The sequence below is a fragment of the Typopeltis vanoorti genome, chromosome 15 (assembly GCF_054136105.1).
Source record: "Typopeltis vanoorti isolate ZY-2024b chromosome 15, IOZ_Tvanoo_1.0, whole genome shotgun sequence".
Lineage (NCBI taxonomy): Eukaryota > Metazoa > Arthropoda > Arachnida > Uropygi > Thelyphonidae > Typopeltis > Typopeltis vanoorti.
This window is the reverse complement of record NC_143563.1, coordinates 19,389,738-19,412,168: the sequence shown is the minus strand read 5'-3', so window position 1 is coordinate 19,412,168 and position 22,431 is coordinate 19,389,738. Positions and strand designations below refer to the sequence as shown.

At 35.1% G+C, this 22,431-nt stretch overlaps 1 protein-coding gene across 1 annotated transcript in view; it reads right to left on the bottom strand.

Annotated features, from left to right (window-relative positions):
• Positions 1 to 22,431, bottom strand: part of LOC150098439 (nucleoporin NUP188-like) — a 280,537-nt gene that overhangs the window by 226,529 nt on the left and 31,577 nt on the right. Inside the window, exons 4-6 of the mRNA XM_090405212.1 lie at positions 20,708 to 20,872; positions 6,455 to 6,569; positions 688 to 805 (exon numbers count right to left, since the gene is read on the bottom strand). Coding sequence (XP_090261338.1) covers positions 688 to 805; positions 6,455 to 6,569; positions 20,708 to 20,872 — 398 coding nt within the window. The remainder of the gene's footprint in view (positions 1 to 687; positions 806 to 6,454; positions 6,570 to 20,707; positions 20,873 to 22,431) is intronic.

The following is a 22,431-nucleotide window of genomic DNA, read 5'->3' as shown; positions in this document are numbered from 1 at the left end:
ATACTAAACATACACCAATTAATCCAAGAAAAAACTCAATAAATCAACAAAAATCGCAAATCTTTCAGGAGCTTTGTAACAGTATGTCTTTTCACAAAAAACAGCCTTGAATCTAGACTCTAAAACAACATTCAAACCAATTTTAACTTACAGATATCTGAGAGTAGCAGTTAGCAATAAAACAGCTGAGACTGATCAGAGACTCGAGACTATAGGTATGAGAATTCACAGAGAAATTAGGGAAATGAACCAATGGTGTCAATGGCACAATTATACACGAAACGAAGATATCAGGAAAGAACTTGATGTTGTTACCATTGGAAGATTGTGGGAAAAAAATGTTAGCAAATTGCCAGGAAGAAAACCCAGTGGAAAAACAAGACTGATCTACAAGACAGATTCAATCAGTAGTAACCAGAAGACCAAAATAAAAGCTCTGACAAACAGATTAATCTGGAGCAAAACTTTTTAGAAGTTACTAATAATGTAAACTCAATTACATATTACTGTCACAGCATCCTGAATATATTAGAAGTTTGCTAATAACGACCAATTTTTTTCATAGAGGGACTGAGATCTTACCAGTAAACTTTTCACTGTGTCGTTATATTTTTTGTCTCAAAATGTAAAGGTAATAACTGTGTTATCATTGTCAAAAACAGTAATAACAGAATTTATACAACTTACCAATCTGCTCTCGCTGACCCTGTTTTAAGTAAAACCACTTAGGAAACGTAGGAAATATTTCTCGCAGAATGTATACTAAGCACCCCAAAAATACATCATCCATTTCTTCTGACAAAGGCTGTAATCCATAAAGAGATAAATTTAGAACGACTTTACTGTTATTTTCATTATCCTGGAATATTTATTAGTTTTTATTTAAAAAAAAAAAACTTTAGTTTTAAACAAAATCTGCAAACATGAGTGTTTTAAAATAGTACAATAAAAGAGCAATGCAGGGTAAAAGTGAAATCATACCTCGCTCTTATTACTATTACAGTATTAATAATACTAAGACATTTTTTGCCATAATATAATTTTTCTCAGAAGTATCCATAGCTCAACTGGTTTTGACAATGTCAAAACCAGTTTCATTTGGTATGAAAGACTTGAGTTTGAATCTTATGTAAATTGTGACGATCAGGATTTTCAAATGAAGCGATTTAATTAAACAGCTCATATGTATGTGACAGGGTTTTTCCTTCTAGAGACTCAGATTTTTCAATTCTCAAAACAGGCAAATGCGTTCAAAAAGGTGCATGCAATTTACAGCTATAATACAGTATGCAGACAGGTTAACTGCTCTAACATTAATAATGCTTTAAATAAACCACTTTCTATTACACAAACTATTTCTTTGGTACTACAAGTTTTCCAGTTTGAGATTCAAGTATATACTCGCAAGTATGTCTGAGTTGTACATTACAGATGCATACAATATGTGCAATCTAAAAAAAAAAAAATGCAATTAAATTTTGAATATCAGTAAAATTCTTTATCTCTTCATTATCAGCTTCAAAGTGGGTCTGAGATAGATGTTCTTTCATAGCTACACACATATGAAAATCTAATGTCGCCAAGTCTGGACTAAGTGTTACAACTGTTTCCCCTTCATGCCAGTGAATCTTGTCACCTGTTCTGGAAGCAACCTGCTTTATGATATTTTCATGAAGAATGTGACAAAGAGCTTTTCCAGGAAGTTTCTAGACATATTTCTTCAACATACATTCAATCAAGTGCACAGCGTTAACACTGCAAAAATCTGAATCATAGACTGATATTCTTCCTTGGACTCAAATGCAATAAACTAAACATTCTCTCACTGATACTGCTTGCTGATTTGTTTGCTGGCAGCTATATGAACCTCTTACAGATGAAAACACATATCACAATACCAAAACCATGCTAGGTGGTAAATAATACATGTCCTTCACTGACCAACGAAACATGCAACCTTAGTGATTAGATGCCTGAAGTGGCAGATGTATTCTTAAGCCCAAGAGCATGGGTTCTGGCTTCTCCCCCTTTATCTTCCAACATGTGGTGCAGGTGATATACCCTTCAAGGGTATTTAGCAATTCAGAGCCTCCTCCATTTGAAGGTACAACAGTAAAATGGTTTTACAGATTGGCTGCTAGGTAGTACACAGGACTGAATCTAATGACAGTGCAATTAAATTGCCAAATCTTCAGTCTGCAACTTTTGACCTTATCTAGTTTTAGGTTTCTGTACCCTATGGTATATCATTCATCTGTTGTCTCTGCCCCTCTACCAATCCTGAAAAATCATGGTTGCCGGTGCAACCAAGCTGAAAGAAAAGCTGAGAATTTTGCTGTAAGCAGTGACCTAATTCAAATCATCCATCTACCAATAAGAATACCAGCCAACATTCTCCACTCACACAACACTCTACTATCTCTTTTCTTACTAGTTCTCTTTCCAGGTATACTAATGAGGTCTCCTCTCCTTTCAGTAACTAAAACCATAGTCTCATACAAGTTTCATAGAGAAAGTGGAATTTGCTTCTGTTCTCATCTTTGAGTCTTCTAGCATTAAAAAAAAACAATGTTAGGAACACCTCCATGACTTCTACTACTCCTTTCCATTGTCAGATAACTGTTTTTTCTGCTCTCCAGATCTGGATACAGCCTCTAATAGGATTGCAGAAATTATCCATTTTGGAATGAGGACCTTTACTTCCTGCTCCATTCAAAATTCCCATCCAATATCCAAGCTATGGTTTCCCAAGAAGTGCACCAGCAGTCAAAAATAAATAAATAAATAAATAATGAAAAAACAACTTGAGACAAAAAAAATTCAGCTTTATTCTAGGGATACAACGAAATTTGATGCACCAACAACTACAAAACAGCCATTACGAGGGTGTGCTGAAAGTTGTGAATATCACCATGAAGGAATTGAGGTAGAACCATGTAATTGACACATTCTTCTGCATATGCCTCACAAACTGTTATACACTTACTATAATGCTGCTGCATCATTTGCAATCTTCTGAGAAAAAAAGGCTTTCCCTTATTGCACAAACCAGTCCTCAGCTACAGATATGACTTCATCATTTGTGGAAAGTTTTGTTCCTTTCAAGTGTTTCTTTAACTTTTGGAATAGGAAACAGTCGGATGGGGCCAGGTCTGGCAAACTGGATGGGTGAGACAGACATTGAAAGCCCAAGTTGTGTATTGCCTGTTGGGCTTCAAGAGCAGCATCCTGCAAAAGCAACATGCCTCTGCTCAGTTTCCAAAGCTGCTGAATAACTGCAGCTGCTGTAACAGTTTCACCTTTTTTGAGGTACTTGGTAAGGATTACACCATCCATATCCCAAAAGATAATGGCAGGAACCTTTCCTGCTGACTTTTGGGTTCAGAACTTCTTTGGCCATGGAGAGCCTTTGTGTCTTCACTCCACTGACTGTTGTTTGGTCTCTGGGTCATAGTGATAAAGCCATGTTTCATCAACAGTCACAATATGAGCCAAAAAATTTGCGCCTGATTTCTGAATATGACCAAAATCCCTTGAGATGGCTGCATACATTCTCTCTTTTGGTTAGCATTCAAACATTTGGGGACCCACTTTGCTGAGAGCTTCTGCATATCCAGATGTTGGCGGATAATGACTTCAACTTGTTGCCTGGATAATTTCAGAGTCTTTGCAATGTTTTTGGCTGGTATTCATCTATCATTGAGGATCATGGCATGCACTGCAATGATGTTTTCAGGTGTGATTGCTGCGGAAGGTCTTCCTGACCTGGGGGTATCTGTTGTCTCAGGATGTCCAGTTTTAAACTTGGCCAACCATCTGGCAACTGCTGAGTCACAGTTCACAGTCTTATGCAAAATTTGGTGAATCTCCATTGTAGACCTTTCTTGCAGCATAAAAAACTTAATGACAGCCCAAACTCTATGTCTTCGAATTTCTTCCAAACCTCTGACATGCTTCTTATATATCCTAGAAGAAAAAGAACAAATTACTACAATTTGATGAAACATGGGGGGGGGGGGTTAAAAAGGTTTAAAGATATGTTCTTTCTTGTGGTTATATCAGTTGTTTAACAGAACTTTTAGCCCCCCCCCCCATATAACTACTATTTGTGTAAGAGGCAATTATTTTAAAAAGCCAGACTTATATTTGTCTCTTACACATATAACTACTATTTGTTATATGCTCTGGTCCCTTTAGGTAGTCAGCTGCAATTTCTTTCCATTTATATTCCCACCATCTCTTTCCTGAACCCAAATGGTACTACTGCAACAAAGACAAAAATAAATAATCTCAAGGCGTCTATTTATCTTCTCTTCCAACTCCTACATCATGACCAAGGTGAATGAATGACTTCTAATTATTATACTAAGAACAATACACCATGTGGCTCTGGTGATCCTCTGCCAGAAAGGATCAGAACAATCTTGAACAATCTAGATACCAAAACACTTCTGATCCTGATGGTATTCTCCCAGCTGTACTTAAGAGATGTGCTTTAGAACTAATACCTGTCCTTTACATTTCTATCCAGCATGGAAGCAAACCCATATTCATCCCATAACTAGAGAAGGAGATAAATGACTACCATGAAACTACTATTTACCCATTCCTCTAACCTCAACATTCTTTAAAGTAATAGGGAAAGTAATTCAGCAATTACTTTAATCACCTGAAGAAGTACCATCTAATCACTCACCAGTGATATAGAATTCTTACTGAGTCCATACTGGTGGTTCATACAGTAATCTTCATAATTACATCACCAATCTTCCGACATGTGCCATGATACCACTTGATATTTCAAAGGCAGCTGGTAAGGTTTTGCCTTAGATAACCCTTTGTAACTAGTTCACGTCTTCTCTCAGGTCATTCAATGGGTAATGGTAGTTCTCGCTACAAGTTTCTTGCTAATGCCAGCACAGCATTCCTTTAAGCTCTATTATACTGTATGTGCTTTGCGATGTACATGTTCTAGTTCTTTTTTTTTTTCATGGCTACAAAAGGTTTCTTGCAAAGGATTTTTTTGTAATTTTTTTATTAATTTTATATATATTTTGTATTTTTCTTTATAGTTTTCAAGCTACTTCAGTCCTCCAATAAACAGGGAAGTGGTCTCACACTGGCTGATGAAATTCATCTCTCACCTAAAATCAATCACAAATATCCATGCCTTCAGAAGGATCTGAACCAGCAGTTGAGTGGTTGGAGAGCAAATACTCTTAACCACTTGGCCAACCAGACTGGCAAACCTTGCAGTGCTGACACTCTCCAAGCTTCAAAAGCTTCTACAACAGTGATCTGCAAGCCATATTTTACTAAGGTGATGAATTCAACCTAAGATGATGTATCCTCAGCCTCCAAAAACATCTGGCATCCTTTTTCACTAGGCATTTTACTTTTTTCCTGCCCCGGCTACTAACTTTGTATAAATCCTAAATCTGCCCAAACTTATAGTATACTGTACTTGTTTGGGGTGGTGGACCAAAAACCTCTAAAATGCTGTCCAAAAGGGGCTATTTGGCTAAATGACAACCATTTTCTCATAGACACTCTTTAGCCACTGTTTCACAGACAGTTCTGTATGTGTTCTTTCTAGAGATAGCTCCACAGATAATGTTCAGCAGAACTGGAATCCATTATCACACACACACACAACCCAATTTCTACTAAACCTATAATAACATGAGCAGCAGCTGCCGCCCAACATCCATTTACAATTCAACAACTAACCCAGTGAGCATACTACTCCTAGTCAGGTTTCATTACATGTATCACTGTTCTCTAGACAGCCTTTTCTATGAAGTTTCCAATGACTACAACCTTCAGCTTTAAAAACAGAACATCAAGAGATTCCTTCTCCCTTGTGCAAACACAAGGGCAGAAGTTAATAGAGAAGGAGTCTCTTGATTTGTGTGGAAGTGATTTAAATATAAATAAAGAAATGTTGCTAATGATGCAACAGAGGCAAACGTTTTTTTTATTTTGCATAATAATAATTTCACTTGTATTCTTTAAAAAAATTTTTATAAGAAGGCTATATGTGTTGGCTTGTGAACTAATATCAACATCAATAAAGTTATTAACTAGTACAGCAAAAAAATGCATTTTAGTTTAGAAGTACAAGTAAATTTCAATTGAACTTCATAAATTCCACGACAAGGTTTAAAAAATGTTTAAAAATTTAGTATGTCTTGGATTAAGTGAACAAATCATAAGTGTTCAATACATTGTGTAAGTTGAGGAAAAATCTCTATCATATATGAAACAAAAACAAGTTAATGCTTTATGAAAATGGTTCTTCATATACATGTTACACAAGATGGGGGAAAAGTTTATTTCAAAACTAAATTAAAAAATTAATTTTATTAGGATTTTTTAGAGATTTTTAATGAAATAGAATGAAAGAAAAATTTTAAACACCAAATAAATAAAACAGAAATTTTCTGGGACTTACTTCAACCATAGAAACTATTAAGTTAAGAAATGCTTGACAAAGTGAATATTTTCCCAAAACACACTCTTGTGCTGCTACTTGATTCCCAACAACTCCAATGCTTGTATGAATTCCACTGTAAAAAAATAAAATTAAAAAAAAAAAAAAAACATTTTTATGGTTTTTCTAATATCAAGCATCATTTACTATTTGATAATGAAAAAAAATTATCTTATAATATATGAAGTGCTCTTTTTAATATTTAAGATTTCTCCAAAGTCAACAACAAGAGAGATGTATGTAACAAGAGAAATGATCTTAAGCTCTATAAATGAGTGCTAACTCTAAAATACTCAATAAGAGACTGTAGCCAACATTACACTTAAGATGTTACTATATTATATTCTGTATCAAGAAGTTGGCTGGTTTTTATCTCATTTTGAGCTTGTTGAGCTATGCTAGGAAAAGTGTTTTTAAATTAAAGTATACTGTGGCTTTTTGTCTCAAATTGTGTTGCAGTTGTGCTTTAGTTGGATACAAGTGACCTTCAGTGATGTTATTGTTGAAACTTTGTTGTATATATATTGTTTTTTCACTGCTGTTTGTTGCACTATTTCAGCATCTAAAGATGGCATCAAACAAGAGACGTACGTCTGCGGCACGGAGGACTTCCATACGAAAGTCTGGCTCTGCCTTGGATTTTTCACAGTGGGTACGTTGCAGAAACTGCTATATGTACGTGCCGAAGAATGTGAAGGATCTGTGGACTGTTTGGCTAAATGAGAAGAATAAAAACGTCAACGTACGTGAGAAGTGTCAGGATAGACTGGAACGATTAGGAATGGAAGCACAGGACTGTAGCGGAAGAGCTTCGGCAGGAGTTCATGAAAATGAAAAGTGACCATCTCTTTCAAGAGGAATTGGAAGTGCTCAGTAAGGAGATTCTGGAAATTAAAACTGAGTTAAATGTGTTGAATAGAGAAATTAGGACTATGGAGATTACTTAGCTGAAGTAACTAGAACAGGTTAAGTAAGGGAGAGTCTTTGGTGTGAATGAAGTAATAAATAGTATGGGAGTGATTGAGAGTCAACAGAATGAAAACACGAATGAGATGTCATGAAAGTGAGGGAGTAAGTAAAAGAGCGTTGAGGGAAAATCATGAAACTGGGTCATGCTGAATAGCGTAGAAAATGAGGCCGTGAGTGACGCTTGTTTGAATTTGAATGAAGTTATGAGTGGTACAATATATGGTGAGTCTATGATTAAGGGTATGGAGAGCGGTATGCCTGAGCAGTGCTTGGCTGGTGGAACAATAGAGAGAGAGAATGACTTTAGCAATAAAGAGAGGGCATGATGCAGAAAAGATGATAGTTATGGTGGGTACAAATGACCTGAGTGGTAGTATAAATCGGGTAGCAAAAGATTTAAGAAATTTTGTCCTTAGTCAGTGCAATCTCACCAAAAGTTGTAGGCATACTGAAACTTGGCTGTCAGCAGAAGATGTGGTTACTGGAATTGAATGTGATGGGTACAGTATTTTCAGGGAGGATAGAAGGGGAAGTACTGTTGATGATAGCTGATGAGTTGCAGCCAAAGAAAATAGTATATCAAGAGGATAGACATGTGAATGATAGTTCATTTGAGGTGGTGTGGTGTGAAATAGTGACCAATGTAACCAAATATACAATTGGTTGCTGCTATAGGCCAGGGGATGATATTGAATTCATTCATCAGCAAATTAGTGCAATGAATGCAGGGTTAGTAATTATTATGGGGGATTTTAATTATGGTGATATAAATTGGAAGGAGGAAATATCACGTGACAAAAAGGAAATGGAATTCATACACCTTCTAAGAGATAATTACTTGAAACAGCACATAACTGAAGGGACTCATGGTGTGAGAGTGTTGGACCTGGTCACTAGTTCAGAGGACATATGCATAAGTAAGGTGTCCTCGTTACCTCCAATTGGTGAGAGCACTCATGTGGTATTGACTTGGGAGATTGCAAAAATTGTGGATTTCTCTCTTAAGAAGGGATATATACGAAACTACAGGTTAGGTAATTATAACAAGCTTCAGAGTGAGCTTACAGCCATTCCATGGCAGAACATATTGCAGGGGAAAGATGTTAGCAGTGCATAGGATAAATCAGTGGGTATCTGAAGAAGGCAATATCAGTATGAATTTCCCTGATCAGGAAGACAAACAAGGTAGGATTTAGATGGATGAGTAGTAGTATCAGGCTTGATCTGCAAAAAAAGAAAATGTTGTGGAGAATTTACAAGGAGAAAGGCAATCAGTACACCCATGAGCAGTACAAGGCTCAAGCTAGGAAGGTTACCAGCATAGTAAGAAAAGTTAAATCAGATTATGAGAAGACCTTAGCCAACAAGATCAAGGGAAATCGCAAAGAGTTCTTGCACTATGCGGCAAGTAAAAGAAAGAATGACTTTGGAAGGATAAGCTTAGTGGGTGCTGATGGTATTGAGGTGACCAACTGAGAATGTAATAGTAGAGTTACTGAGTGATCACTTTTCAAAAGTCTATCACCCAAGTCAGGATATCTCTGTACCTGTAGCAATAACTAATGTGAGAACCGAAGTTAATAAATCAGAGGTACTTAGTATATTGCAGAATTTAAATGCAAATGCTGTTGTAGGTTTAGATGGAATATCAGCTCGGGTGTTGCGTGAATGTGCAAAGGAATTATCAACACCTCTTACTTGGTTATTTAACTTAAATTTGAACTCTGGTATTTGAATTTGAACTTCCAGTCCTAGGGAGTAGAAGGAAGGCAAAGTAGTTCCTTTGCATAAAGGTAGCTCTATGACTACAGTAGTTAATTACAGAACAATCACCATCTCCGGTGTGGTGGTAAAAGAATTGGAAAAGTTAGTTAAAGACAGAATTCAAGAATGGGTGGATCAGAATATGATACTCTATAGGGGCCCAACATGGTTTTGTTAAAGGTTGATCCTACCTTGGTAATCTATTAACTTTTAATGATAGAATGACATCTGAATTGGACAAGGGAAATGGTTACACAGTGATACTACTAGATTTTGCTAAGGCTTTTGACAGGATACCCCATGGAATACTTTTGTGCAAATTAGAGCAGATGGGGATGGATACTAAACTGGTAATATGGATAAGAGAATGGCTCATGGAGAGATACCAGAAAGTAGTGTATGGAGGAGAAGAGTCCAGGATAAGGCAGGTGATCAGTAGTGTGCCTCACAGCTCTGTGCTTGGACCGTTATTGTATAATTTGTCCATAAATGAAATCGAAAATTGTCTTAAAGGGAGATATTCAGTTGTTTGCTGATGATGCAAAGTTGGGTAATGCAATAAAAATTAAGCTGATGTTGAGAGTTTGCAGGATGATTTAAGTAAGTTGGCAAAATGGGCAAAAGGTAATGGATGTCAGTTCAATAGTTTCATATATTTCAAAAGGTAATGGATGTCAGTTAAATAGCTCAATAGAATGTGGAAAAGTGTAAAGTTATGCATTTTGGGATTAAAAGATTACAAGTTGTGTACCACATTGATGGAATGGTACTCCAAGAGAGTGATGAGGCTAGGGACTTGGGGGAGGGGGGGGGGGTTTGATGGATAGGGAAATGAAGTTCAGAGGGCACATAGGATTACTTGGTTGTTGAAGAACACACCAATATCCAGAGATAAAGAGGTTATTATTCTCCTTTATAAGGCATTGATACTTCAACATTTGGATTACTCTGCTCAAGTCTGGTCACCTGGATTCCTTGGAGATGAGGAGGTTGTGGAGAGGGTTCAGAGGAGAGTGACTAAGTTGGTGAGTGATGTAAAAAATGCTCCCTACATTGATAGATTGAGAGCTTGTGGATTGCAGAGGTTGGTTGGTTGATAGGCAGAGAAAGAGGGGATATGATAAAAACATTTAAATTACTAAAAGATTTTTTATAAGATTGATGCAAGGGAAATATTTCAGCTGTGTGATATTGATGGAAGAACAAGAGATCATCCCTGGAAATTAAGGAAAAGTGTGGTTAATAAGGGTGTGAGAACGAGGTTTTTCGCCTGGAGGGTGGTGAATGAGTGGAAGGCATTGCCTGACTCAGTTGCGAGTTCCTTGTCTGTAAATGAATTCAAGAAGAGATATGATAGACATTGTTTTGATAGTTTGGGTTTCCCACAATGAGTCTATTGACTCCATGAAGATACCTGTAATAATAATAATATTGGGGGGGATTGGTTGAATATAGATTTACTTCCATTCTAAGGTAGAAGCTGGACATTATGAAAGACTGTAAAGACAATAAAGAATGGTTGTTAATGTTAAAGCACAAATCTTGAGAACTGAGAGAAATAATCAGCACTAGAAGACATTGGTAACCAAATCATTCAGGAATTTTTTCATGCCTTTTTTAGCAAAAGAGGAAAGGAGGCCTACAGTGAGGTATTCTTGGTATCATGCAAAGTGATTTGCATTGGTCTTCTATACAGAAGCATCATGCCAAGAGGTTAGCCATATCTGGGAGTGAGGTTCCAATGATACAATCTGGATGTAAGATGGAAGCATAGAAGAACAGAAGGTGCACTCAATAGCTTTGACAAGAGACCACAAAGTTTGACTGCCATTTCAGTAGGAAATGCTTTCTCTACATGGCTCTTTCAAAGTTATTTGTTGTTGCAACCCAAAAAACAGCCTGGATGGATGGATGGATGGATGGATAGGTAGCAGGTAGCATAACTATTCTCTAGTGAGTTCAAATCCAACCATGGGTGGATCTTAGGTGATAATGTTTGTCATGAAGCATGACCGCTACTCTATTTAATTAGAACCCTAACACCTAGTACCAAATATGATAGCTTTTCAAGCTATCATATTTGGTACTAGGTAGCTGCCCAGATAGCTGCCTGGATTATCAAACTAATCTATTACAGGCTTACAGCCTTTTGTAGGTGGGGAGGTCACATAAAAAAACTAAAAAAAAATAAAATAAAATAAAATAAAAATAAAAATAAAAAATAAAATAAAACAAAATCCAGACTGTAGGCTGAGTGGAAAGCTGGAGTTTTTGTATCAAGGCATTTGTGATATACAATTTTTAAGTGGATTTTTTTTGGCATACTTTGGTTCTCCAACTAGTAGGATGGTCAGTCAAGGGAATTTGAAATGAAGGGCTTCCATCAGTCTCACAAGTACTCCAGTTATTCACTCAAAGCAAGTGTTTGGATAAGAGCACCATGAAAAAAAAAAAAAAAAGAGTAGAAATCACAGAGATCATCTCTAACACCACAGGACATGAGAATAACTGAGTGAAGAACATTCCATATAAAAAGGAAACATGGACAAGATTATAGTCAAAGTCAGGGCTTTCCAATCTTTTTTGTATCTTGGCATACTGGAGAATCTATATGTGTCATTTCTTGAAAATCTTTTTTAGAGCTTTATTTTAGAACTTAGTGAGAAAGTAAAGAAAAAGATAAATAAAAATTATGTAGATTTATTATCACACTGACATTAAAAAATAATCAACAAAGTAAAATAAAATTAATTTGTTCAATGAGAGACTTATGCTTGTTTCTGCAAACAACTGTTTTAAATCTGGATCAATGCTTAAAAGAGCGACACAGAATTCATGATCAAGGCTCTTTAAACATGACTTCTTCAAATTCTTGATCATGACCATCGACAAGAAACATTATTTACACAGAATAAGTTGTAGCAAATGGTGCGTCTTAATTGCTTTTTTCTCCAACAGAGGGGAACGCTTCTTTTTGAAGAACAGAAGGTGCCATCCTACTTATTCAGCTGAAACCTATTTGCAGTTAACCAGAATTCAGACAACTAAATACCTTTAAAATGAACTTCAAGGATCTGATCATTCCTTAAATCTAGGACTCTTCCTTTTCTTTCATTGAAAGATCAAAGTCCAAAATATTTTCTAATAGCAATGTAAAGGGATTTCAAATCCAATTTTACTTTTGTGTGTTACTTTGATCAAAATAAAAATGGAACTTATCTTCTAGCATGCTCAGATGTTCCCTATAAGTGCTAATAGTTCTTAGCTAGAATTAGAATTAAAGCACAGATTAAACACAAAATTAAAACATAAAATTAAAGAAGGACAGTTAGTCAGGGTTGAGAAGATTACTCTTCAGCACCAGTGAAACATTATTACCTGGCTTACTGGCTGTATGAAATGGCCGATGCTATGCTTGATCTTCAAGGTTGACTCCTTTTTTAATCTCCACCACCTCTCTTCTTACATGAAGAGTAAATGATACCCTTCAAGGATATCAATTACCTGCATGCCAGACATACTGTGAGAATCTCCATTCGAGAATGCAACAACATGAAGTTGCTGATGGTAAAGAATTTTGTGATCAGTTGGCAGCTAACTTCACCCACCAAAGGTTGTACCATGTAAACCATCAGTACTATGAGTTGGGTAAAGGGTTAACTTTGGAATTATGCTCTAGGAACAAAAAAATGGAATTTTTTTCCAAGTGGGCCAATAGGTTTCAGCTGAATAAGTAGGATGGCAATGTTTCACACTTTGTATACTGGCCAAAGAAAATATTCACAAACATCTATGTTATACAATGGAATTAAACCCATAAGTTGTAGAACAGTGACACTATCCATTCGGCCACCAAGCAACCATTTGCTGTCTAGTTTGAAAATGGTGCATAAAAGAAACCGAAGCAGCAATATGCGTAGAACACTGACAAATCCATACTATAGTAAGAAGACTATCATCTAACATTGTATGTCCTAAATCTTTTTAAACAGAATGAAAAACATTAGAAATAATTTTAGTTAATAATGTGAAGTAAGAAATCTTCCCATAAAATACAATATCAAAAAAACGAAAAACAACAAATCCCCCCCCACACACACACACAGCAAAAAACACATCCATTTCATTAATACAGATCGTTTAAACATAATGAGTAATGATATTTGTGCTTATAAAGGAATAACCTTCTATTCCTGATGATAAAATCTCAGCTTCCAGCTAGAACAACTACTGTGCATGCTAACTACACCCTGCAATTCTTATACCACAAGGGTAGCAATTTCACATTTGTAAAATAACATTTTTATTTCAGTAGAAATTAAAAAAATGTGCTAATAAAGGAATAACCTTCTATTCCTGATGATAAAATCTCAGCTTCCAGCTAGAACAACTACTGTGCATGCTAACTACACCCTGCAATTCTTATGCCACAAGGGTAGCAATTTCATATTTGTAAAATAACATTTTTATTTCAGTAGAAATTAAAAATGGAAAGTGAAACTTACATGGAAGTAAATTTAATCAATTTAAAATTTTTGCATAAAGATCAAAGGTATACTCAATATGTTAACAATGAAACAGAAAATAAAATGCAATTAAATAATTAATTTTAAAAAGGATTACTACAATGTAAGACAGCAGATGGTCAGTAAATTCCTAATTAAAAAATTAATATAAGACAATAATCAGGAATTTAAAGATGATACAATAATATTTCCCACGAAGGGGATAATCGAAATCATCGGATTCAGATCTGTTTAAATTAAGGCAGTGTAGAAAGGCCTCACAACTCTCTTTGCATAGCTGTTCTGCAAAGAATTTATTTTTATGTAAGATCTCAATTTTCTTCCAAAGAAGTTTTCTTCCTTGTATTCAGTTGAGATGACATTTTGCTAGGCCCAACTGCTCCGATTCATGATAAAGGATGCATAATTTATGCTCCTCATGACAGACAGCTGTACATCTACCAGGCTGTCCAAAGTAAGACAAACACCAGAAACAAGGGATCTGGTAGACACCTAGAAAGCTGAGTAGAGTATGCTTGTCTTTAGGTGAAAATTCATTTAATATAGTGGATTCCACTTCTGTATTCATTTAATACAGAAGTGGAATCCAAAAGATATCTTCAGGAAATCTAGAGACTGGTAGCTTAAAGCTGTTAAAAAACTATCTTGATAAGAGACTCATTAAAACCATTTTTCAAAATGGCAGATTTCATATAATTCAATTCTTCCTGTGGAAGGTCTTCAGATGAACAGATTGATATGATAAGATCTTATTGGTTCCAACTTTTTCATTGGGATGATGATGATAAGTAGTGTGGATATAACAATCAGTATGCATTTCTTTTTGAAAAACTGTATATTACAACTGGCTGACGAAGAATCAATATATAAAAATCAATATATATATATATATATATATATATATATATATAATGCAATATTTTGGACACATATGTAGAAGGGAAGGCAACTGCCTGGAAAAAATAATCATCCAGGGTAAACCGTGTGAGAAAAGAAAAAGAGGAAACCACCCTACAGGTGGATTGACCAAATATCAAGAATCACTGGACTTAAACTAGAACAAGCAATAAGAGAAGCACAGGAGAGAAAGAAATGGTGAAGCATCATCAGGAAGGTCACGAGTCCTCAGATGAGGAGATCTGAGATATATATATATATATATATATATATATATATATATATATATATATATATATATATATATATATATCAATAACAATCAATATCTAAAATGGCAAGTTGATTGCTTTTTTCCTCCTCCTCCTGTAAAAGTTTAACTTGAAATTTTGACTTCAAAACCAAGATTAACTGCTTTTCAGACCACTCTCAAATTGTCTTAACATTTTTAGCAGCCTCAAGAAATGCCTCTCCATTCTCATTTGGTTGATCAGCTATAAAATTAGGTATGACATGACTTAATTTACATGCTGAGAAAATTCTTCGTTTTCTAAATTTGAGACAGAGTCTCCAAATAACATTAGAAGAATTATGATTCATTATGCTATTTCTATATACCAAATCTATGTCTGATAACTCAATTTTCCTAATTATTACTTTGAATTATCTTAGCAAATTTACTCTGATTATCCTGTCATCAACCGCCATTGTAGGTAGTTTAATGTACTATTTGTAGAAATTTTTATATATTTAATTTTGATCATCGATTTTGCCAAGTGTAAAAATTAGCTGCAAATGGCATTAGTATTAGATTTCTATACTGACATCTAAGCATGCAAGATCCTAGATATCTGTATTTTGCTATAATTCTCTATTATTTCTCAAAATTTTATCTTAAGCTTAACATTAATTAAGTGAATTGAGTCTTCACACTTTTATTTACAAAAACTGAAAAGTTTAATAATACTAAAATACATTAAAAAATAAATATACAACATCATGCACTTTAACTACAGTAACTCATCTTAAAAACTAAAAAATAATTAACTAAACCACATCTTATCTGAGCTCGAAATTATACCAGCTAAAAAAAGAACATCAGCTGTATGATAAATTCACAAATGCATTATATAGTTTTAGGACTGATGAATCCCATTCTGAATATGTTGAGAGAACATTTTTCTTTCAGTTTAGGAATGGTTTGAAATCTGAATTAAAAAGAGCAGTCTATAAACCCGGTGTTTACTTCAATAGTAGAAGAAAAACCTTCTTCTACTATTGAAGAAGTACTACAGGTTGCTCAGATGGAGGAGACAATAATTCAGTTTAAATCCTAATTTACCAAAGTCTATTCAAGTCATAGATGATATCAATAACTCCGACACTAATGAAAGAAAATTAACCAAATCAGAAAGATTTTCTTAGACTAATTTTGATAAAAAAATTTCACAGAAAAAGAATTTTAAAGAAGAGGTTAAAAAGCTTCAGTCGCATGCTGGTCGTTGGCGCAATCAGTTGTGGAGTAAGGAGTGATTTCTGATGTTCTGACCCCATGTGCCTAATTATGCAACAAAAAAAAAAAAAAAAAAACGGTGCATGATAAAATTTAAGATGTTACAAAAACACAAGATGAAAATTTTAAAGTCTATTCTGAATACTCATTCGCAGTTGACTGTAATACACGGTAAAGAATCTAATGAAGGTTTAAAGAATTAATGATAGTTCTCAGATACACACCACAGAAATTATTTTTATTTATTATTCTTTTTTTATGATCCAACTCAATGAAAGGTTGTAAACCTATTGTACAGTTATTACTCTAAGTGGATTGATGTTTTGATAATCCAGTTTCTACAAATCTAAAGAACCAAGTGTGACACCAAGCCACTTCACTTATCAGTAAACCAGGTGTCATTACATTTAGAACAACCTCCCCTCAAGGGCAGGTTGTTCTAAATGTAATGTATTTGTCTTCCCTTAAGTCAGATGTTCAGTTTTTCAAGAATCATGTCTGCAGATTCCTGCCTTCTTTTTACCATCTTGCCCACTGACAGTTATAAAAAAACCCCAGAAATTTAGATAATATAGATGTTCAGAACAGGAACATATTGCTAGATTTTGCCCTAGAAATTTATCTAGAATCACTAAGGCATTTGATAAGAAGACCCATTCTTCTAAAAACACAGGATTCATGAGTACATTAGATGCAATCAATGGAGAATCATTAAATTCAATTAAAGCAGAGATTCCAGAAATTCCATGTAAGATATACTTTTAGACATGGGGTTCGTGTTTTAGTGGTAACTTGGCAATTCTTTTTGTTCTTAAAAGATAAGTTACAAGAAGACTTACAGCAGTTAGATAAATCTAAGGAATATTTTAATCAGGAGTTGCCTGTTACTCAGAGTATCTCTCTAGATATATTCTTTCCTGATTTTCCTCTTACTCTGATGCATTATTGGTTTCAAATGCCCCTGTGATCATTCTAGAATAATTTCTATACACAGAATTGAATTTTGTAAAGAGTTCTCTAATTGTTTTTCTGGAACATCAGCAAACTGATGTCCTCTTAGTAAGGATGAAACTGATGTGCATCATGTAATGAATGAAGGATTGCACACAGAACAAGAGCCTGATGCTTTAAATAAAGATTGTTTTTGCAGAAATGCTAATGTGATACGTTTAAGTTCTTCTAAAAAAGAAATGGCTAGGAAGTCCACAGATAAAATTTGGGATAGATACTAATTCCATAAAGATTGCTCAGCAGGAAGATCCATTTTGGGGACCTATATATATAATAATAATAATTGAAATACAATTTTATTAATACAGACCAGTATTTTACAATAAACATTTATTAAAACCTACCAGTTTCGCCAGCAAACTGTCTGGCTTTTTCAAGGCATTACGGAGATATGAAAGTTAGTAAATGCAAATTAAAAGGAACATAAAAAACGTTGTAAACCAAACTAGTATCTATGGTTACACGTTTCACGTGACAGAGATGGCTTATTGTTCTTATTCATTATCACGCATGCGTGTTTGTTGTAGACTTGTAATGTGATTACTGGCTAGCTGTAGTTCAGATTGATTGAGAGAGAGGATCAAGTTTTTCCACGAACTGTTTAGAATTACACCCTGATTTCCGTTGAGGTTTCCGCCGGTTATTAGTACTATTGTGGCTTCCTTAAATACACGATGCCTGTAGTCGTCATCGAGATATGGCATGGAGCTGTTTTGCCAATCTATCGTGTGGTTAGACGTGCAGAAATGATGTGCTAAGCCAGAAGAGATGCTTCTGTTGTGGTTTACATCACCAACATGTTCTTTTTGTCTAATTTCTAAACTTCGTGAAGTTTGTCCGATGTAGGCAAGACCACAGGAGCAGGAAATGTAATATACTCCTGCATGTCAGTTGGTGCAGTCCTCACATCCTGTCACCCCAAGACTATATGGAACACCTAAAATACATAAACAGGATATACCTCTCCGTCCAATAGTTGATGGAAGATCATCACCAACCTACCTTTTGGCAAAGCATCTTGCAAACTTATTAAATAATAAAATAAGATCAACAGAATCCTATATCAAGAATAGTCAACATTTTGTAAATAAACTCCAAGCCATTAAGATTGCACCAACTGACATGCTAGCCAGCCTAGATGTTGTATCCCTTTTCACCAATGTTCCAGTAGAAGAGGTAATAAACATCATCCAAGACCTCTTTCCTCTAGACATCACACAGATGTTTAGACACTGCCTTCAATCTAATTTCTTCAAGGTTAACAACACCATATACCAACAATTAGAAGGCCTGGCAATGGGAAGCCCACTATCACCATCTTGTGCAGACCTTTTCATGGAAAAACTTGAAAAAGAAATTCTCTCTGCAATCTCTCCGAGACCATCTACATGGTGGAGATATGTGGATGATATATTCATCATATGGCAAGACAGCTTAGACAACCTTAAATCATTTGTGGATAAAATCAACTCAATACATAGCAAGATAAAATTCACTCTGGAAGTAGAAAACAACAACCAACTGCATTTTTTAGATATTTTGATAAAAAAACAACCTAACAGTGTCAAATTATCCATTTACAGAAAGCCCACAGATACTGGAAGATATCTTCACTATACTTCAAACCATCACAAGTCACACAAACTGAGTATTATCCACATGTTGAAACATAGAGCCAAAAAGTTTATATCAGAAGAGGAGGATACACAGAATGAACTCTCACTAATAGCCAACACATTATCACAAAATGGATAACCTCAAAACATCATCAAAAAATATCTATACAATGACAACCCCCAGACAAGAAGAATCCCACCATCAGCACGTTTCTACTGTAGTGATACCTTTCATCAAGTCAATTTCTTATCAAATAGCAAGAATACTAAGAGCCCACAACATCAGAGTGGTCTTCAAACCAACCACCAACATCCGACAAGTTTTAGGATCTCCAAAAGATAAAGTTCCGTTCTACAAATATCCAGGAGTATATTACATTTCCTGCTCCTGTGGTCTTGCCTACATCGGACAAACTTCACAAAGTTTAGAAATTAGACAAAAAGAACATGTTGGTGATGTAAACCACAACAGAAGCATCTCTTCTGGCTTAGCACATCATTTCTGCACGTCTAACCACACGATAGATTGGCAAAACAGCTCCATGCCATATCTCGATGACGACTACAGGCATCGTGTATTTAAGGAAGCCACAATAGTACTAATAACCGGCGGAAACCTCAACGGAAATCAGGGTGTAATTCTAAACAGTTCGTGGAAAAACTTGATCCTCTCTCTCAATCAATCTGAACTACAGCTAGCCAGTAATCACATTACAAGTCTACAACAAACACGCATGCGTGATAATGAATAAGAACAATAAGCCATCTCTGTCACGCGAAACGTGTAACCATAGATACTAGTTTGGTTTACAACGTTTTTTATGTTCCTTTTAATTTGCATTTACTAACTTTCATATCTCCGTAATGCCTTGAAAAAGCCAGACAGTTTGCTGGCGAAACTGGTAGGTTTTAATAAATGTTTATTGTAAAATACTGGTCTGTATTAATAAAATTGTATTTCTATTATAAAAACGACCAAAAATGTATACTTTAAATAATAATAATTATTATTGCATGACACCTCCAAGGACTCATCATGGGAGGACACAATATATAATGACCCAGGAAGGATTGGTACCTAATGATTTTGTTCCTTTTAATCTAGCCAGGTTATTTCTGAGTTCAGAAGGAATACTATACATAAAAGATAAGAATGTAAAGAACTATAATCCACCATGAGCAGTTATTCTTTGAGACCACATTCCAAGTGCAACAAAACTTATAAGTTTTGTCACTGATAAATAGTTATTGTATTCTTAGAGTGGGTTATTCTTAGTTACTGTAGACTGTAAATATATCCTTACAGATATTCTACAGAATTTTTTTTATGCAAATTAGTGTAAAAAGAGTTTTCCATTTCAAATTACCAGTTTCTGTTGTTAATGCACTGATATTGTGAGAAAGAACTGCAAAATCAATTGCTTGTTTTTATCTTATATATACCCTTAATACAACTGTGGGTATACATATCAAGAATATATGTATGCTAGTCATAAATAAATATTGGTTTTAAACCACCTGTTTGAACAGAGACATCATTATTGTAATTTATTTGATTCCTGTTTTGCAACTGTAATGCGAAGAGCTTCATGTTTCAACCAAGTATATTCAACCAAGTTGAAATATGAAATACATTAATTTGGGGGGGGGGGGGGTTGCTTCTTTAATGAATATAAATCTGGAATTACATTGATGGATGTATATATTAAATTATATTAATACATAAGAATATAAACAATACAGTAATAAAAATATTTCTAAATTGATATTAACCAAACACTTTTTTTTATCATTAATGAACATCAAGCTTGAATTATATTGAAGAACATCACTCGCAAACAATATACAATAAAACTACCTCTGACTTTATATTCAAACACCTTTAAAAATAAACTGTAATTTAACAGAATTTACATGCCTTGCTAATTCACTAGTGTTCTGAGTAGTGCTTATCATGAAAGGCAAAAAATTAGTTGGGACCAGCCTTTTCCATACTTCAAGTGGAGTTTCAGTTGATAGAGCAGTAAATACATCTACACAAACAGCCAATAATTCTATAGGTGGTTGAGGTAGTTGAGAAAACCTAAATGATATTAAGAAAATTATATTAAGAAACTGATATTAAGTGATAAGTAATGACACACATTTTAAAGTGGCTCTATGGAATTCTCATCATTTTCAATATGCAAAAATCCATTAACATTAATGAATTCTATATGAAACCAATGCTATATAATATATAATATAATATATATTATATATAATATAACATATATAACCAATGCTTCAGCTATATAAATAATAAACAAATTATAAACATTAGGTGTAAGTATCCTAATATTAAGAGGGTTATACATATATGCTTTCCATTACTATTAAATTATTTAAGGAATTTACAATGTATACTTGGAATATTAATTAAAAGACACTTTAATAAATACCTCCTATATTTCGGCAAAGTGACATTGCCATCTTCATGGGAACATACAACTATGACACATGCATGCAGGCAGTACAAAAAGCAAATGAAGCAGAAGAGAAAAAACTACTGTTGTTCCTAGAGTCCTAAAGGTGCCCCCTAGCAGGCTATATTGGATTGTTTTGACTGTTGGGCTGAAGTTCTCAAGCTGCAAGCTTCCCAAATTTGGGGCAGTCTCATGCACCCATATTTGTTGAGGTTTGGAAAGTTTTTTCGAGCTGAGGCTGATTCCATGAACAATATTTCATATTTAAATTTGCTGTGGTGTATTAACGTGCCTTTCTTCCAACATATCCTGTGGCAGGTATCCAGAGCATGGTCTGCAAGCCCAGAGTGGCTGTACTGGTGAAACCAGATGTAGTCTTTATGTTCTGAAATCCTGACGTTTACAGCTGCAAGCGACCTGGTATACCCCAGGTAGGTCTAGGGGAAGTGGTGGAGTGGATAAGGGATGCCAATTTTTTTACATGGTCTGTAACAAGAAGTCAGGTCATTTTTTTTAAGATTTTGGTTAACTTTTCAGAGGTGCTCTGGATTAACCAAAATCTTAAAAAATTATGACCTGACTTCTTGTTACAAACCACATAAAAAATTGGCATCCCTTATCTGCTCCACCAAAGACTAACCACTTCCTCTAGACTTAACTGGGGTATACCAGGTCCCTTGCAGCTGTAAACTGTCCTACTTTGGCCAAATAGGCAGGACAGCAAATGTCAGGATTTTGGAACACAAAGACTACATCTGGTTTCACCAGTACAGCCACTCTGGGCTTGCAGACCATGCTCTGGATACCCACCACAGAATACATTGGAAGAAAGTCACGTTAATACACCGCAGCAAATTTAAATATGAAAGACTGTTCATGGAATCAGCCTCAATTCTAAAAAACTTTCCAAACCTCAACAAATATGGGTGCATGAGACTGCCCCAAATTTGGGAAGCTTGCATCTTGAGAACTTCAGCCCAAAAGCCAAGACAACCCAATATAGCCCGCTAGGGGGCACCTTTAGGACTCTAGGAACAACAGTGGTTTTCTCTCTTCTGCTTCATTTGCTTTTTGTAGTGCCTGTGTGCACGTGTCATAGTTGTATGTTCCCATGAAGATGGCAATGTGGCATTGCCAAATAATAAGAGGTATTTATTAAAGTTTCTTTTAATTAATA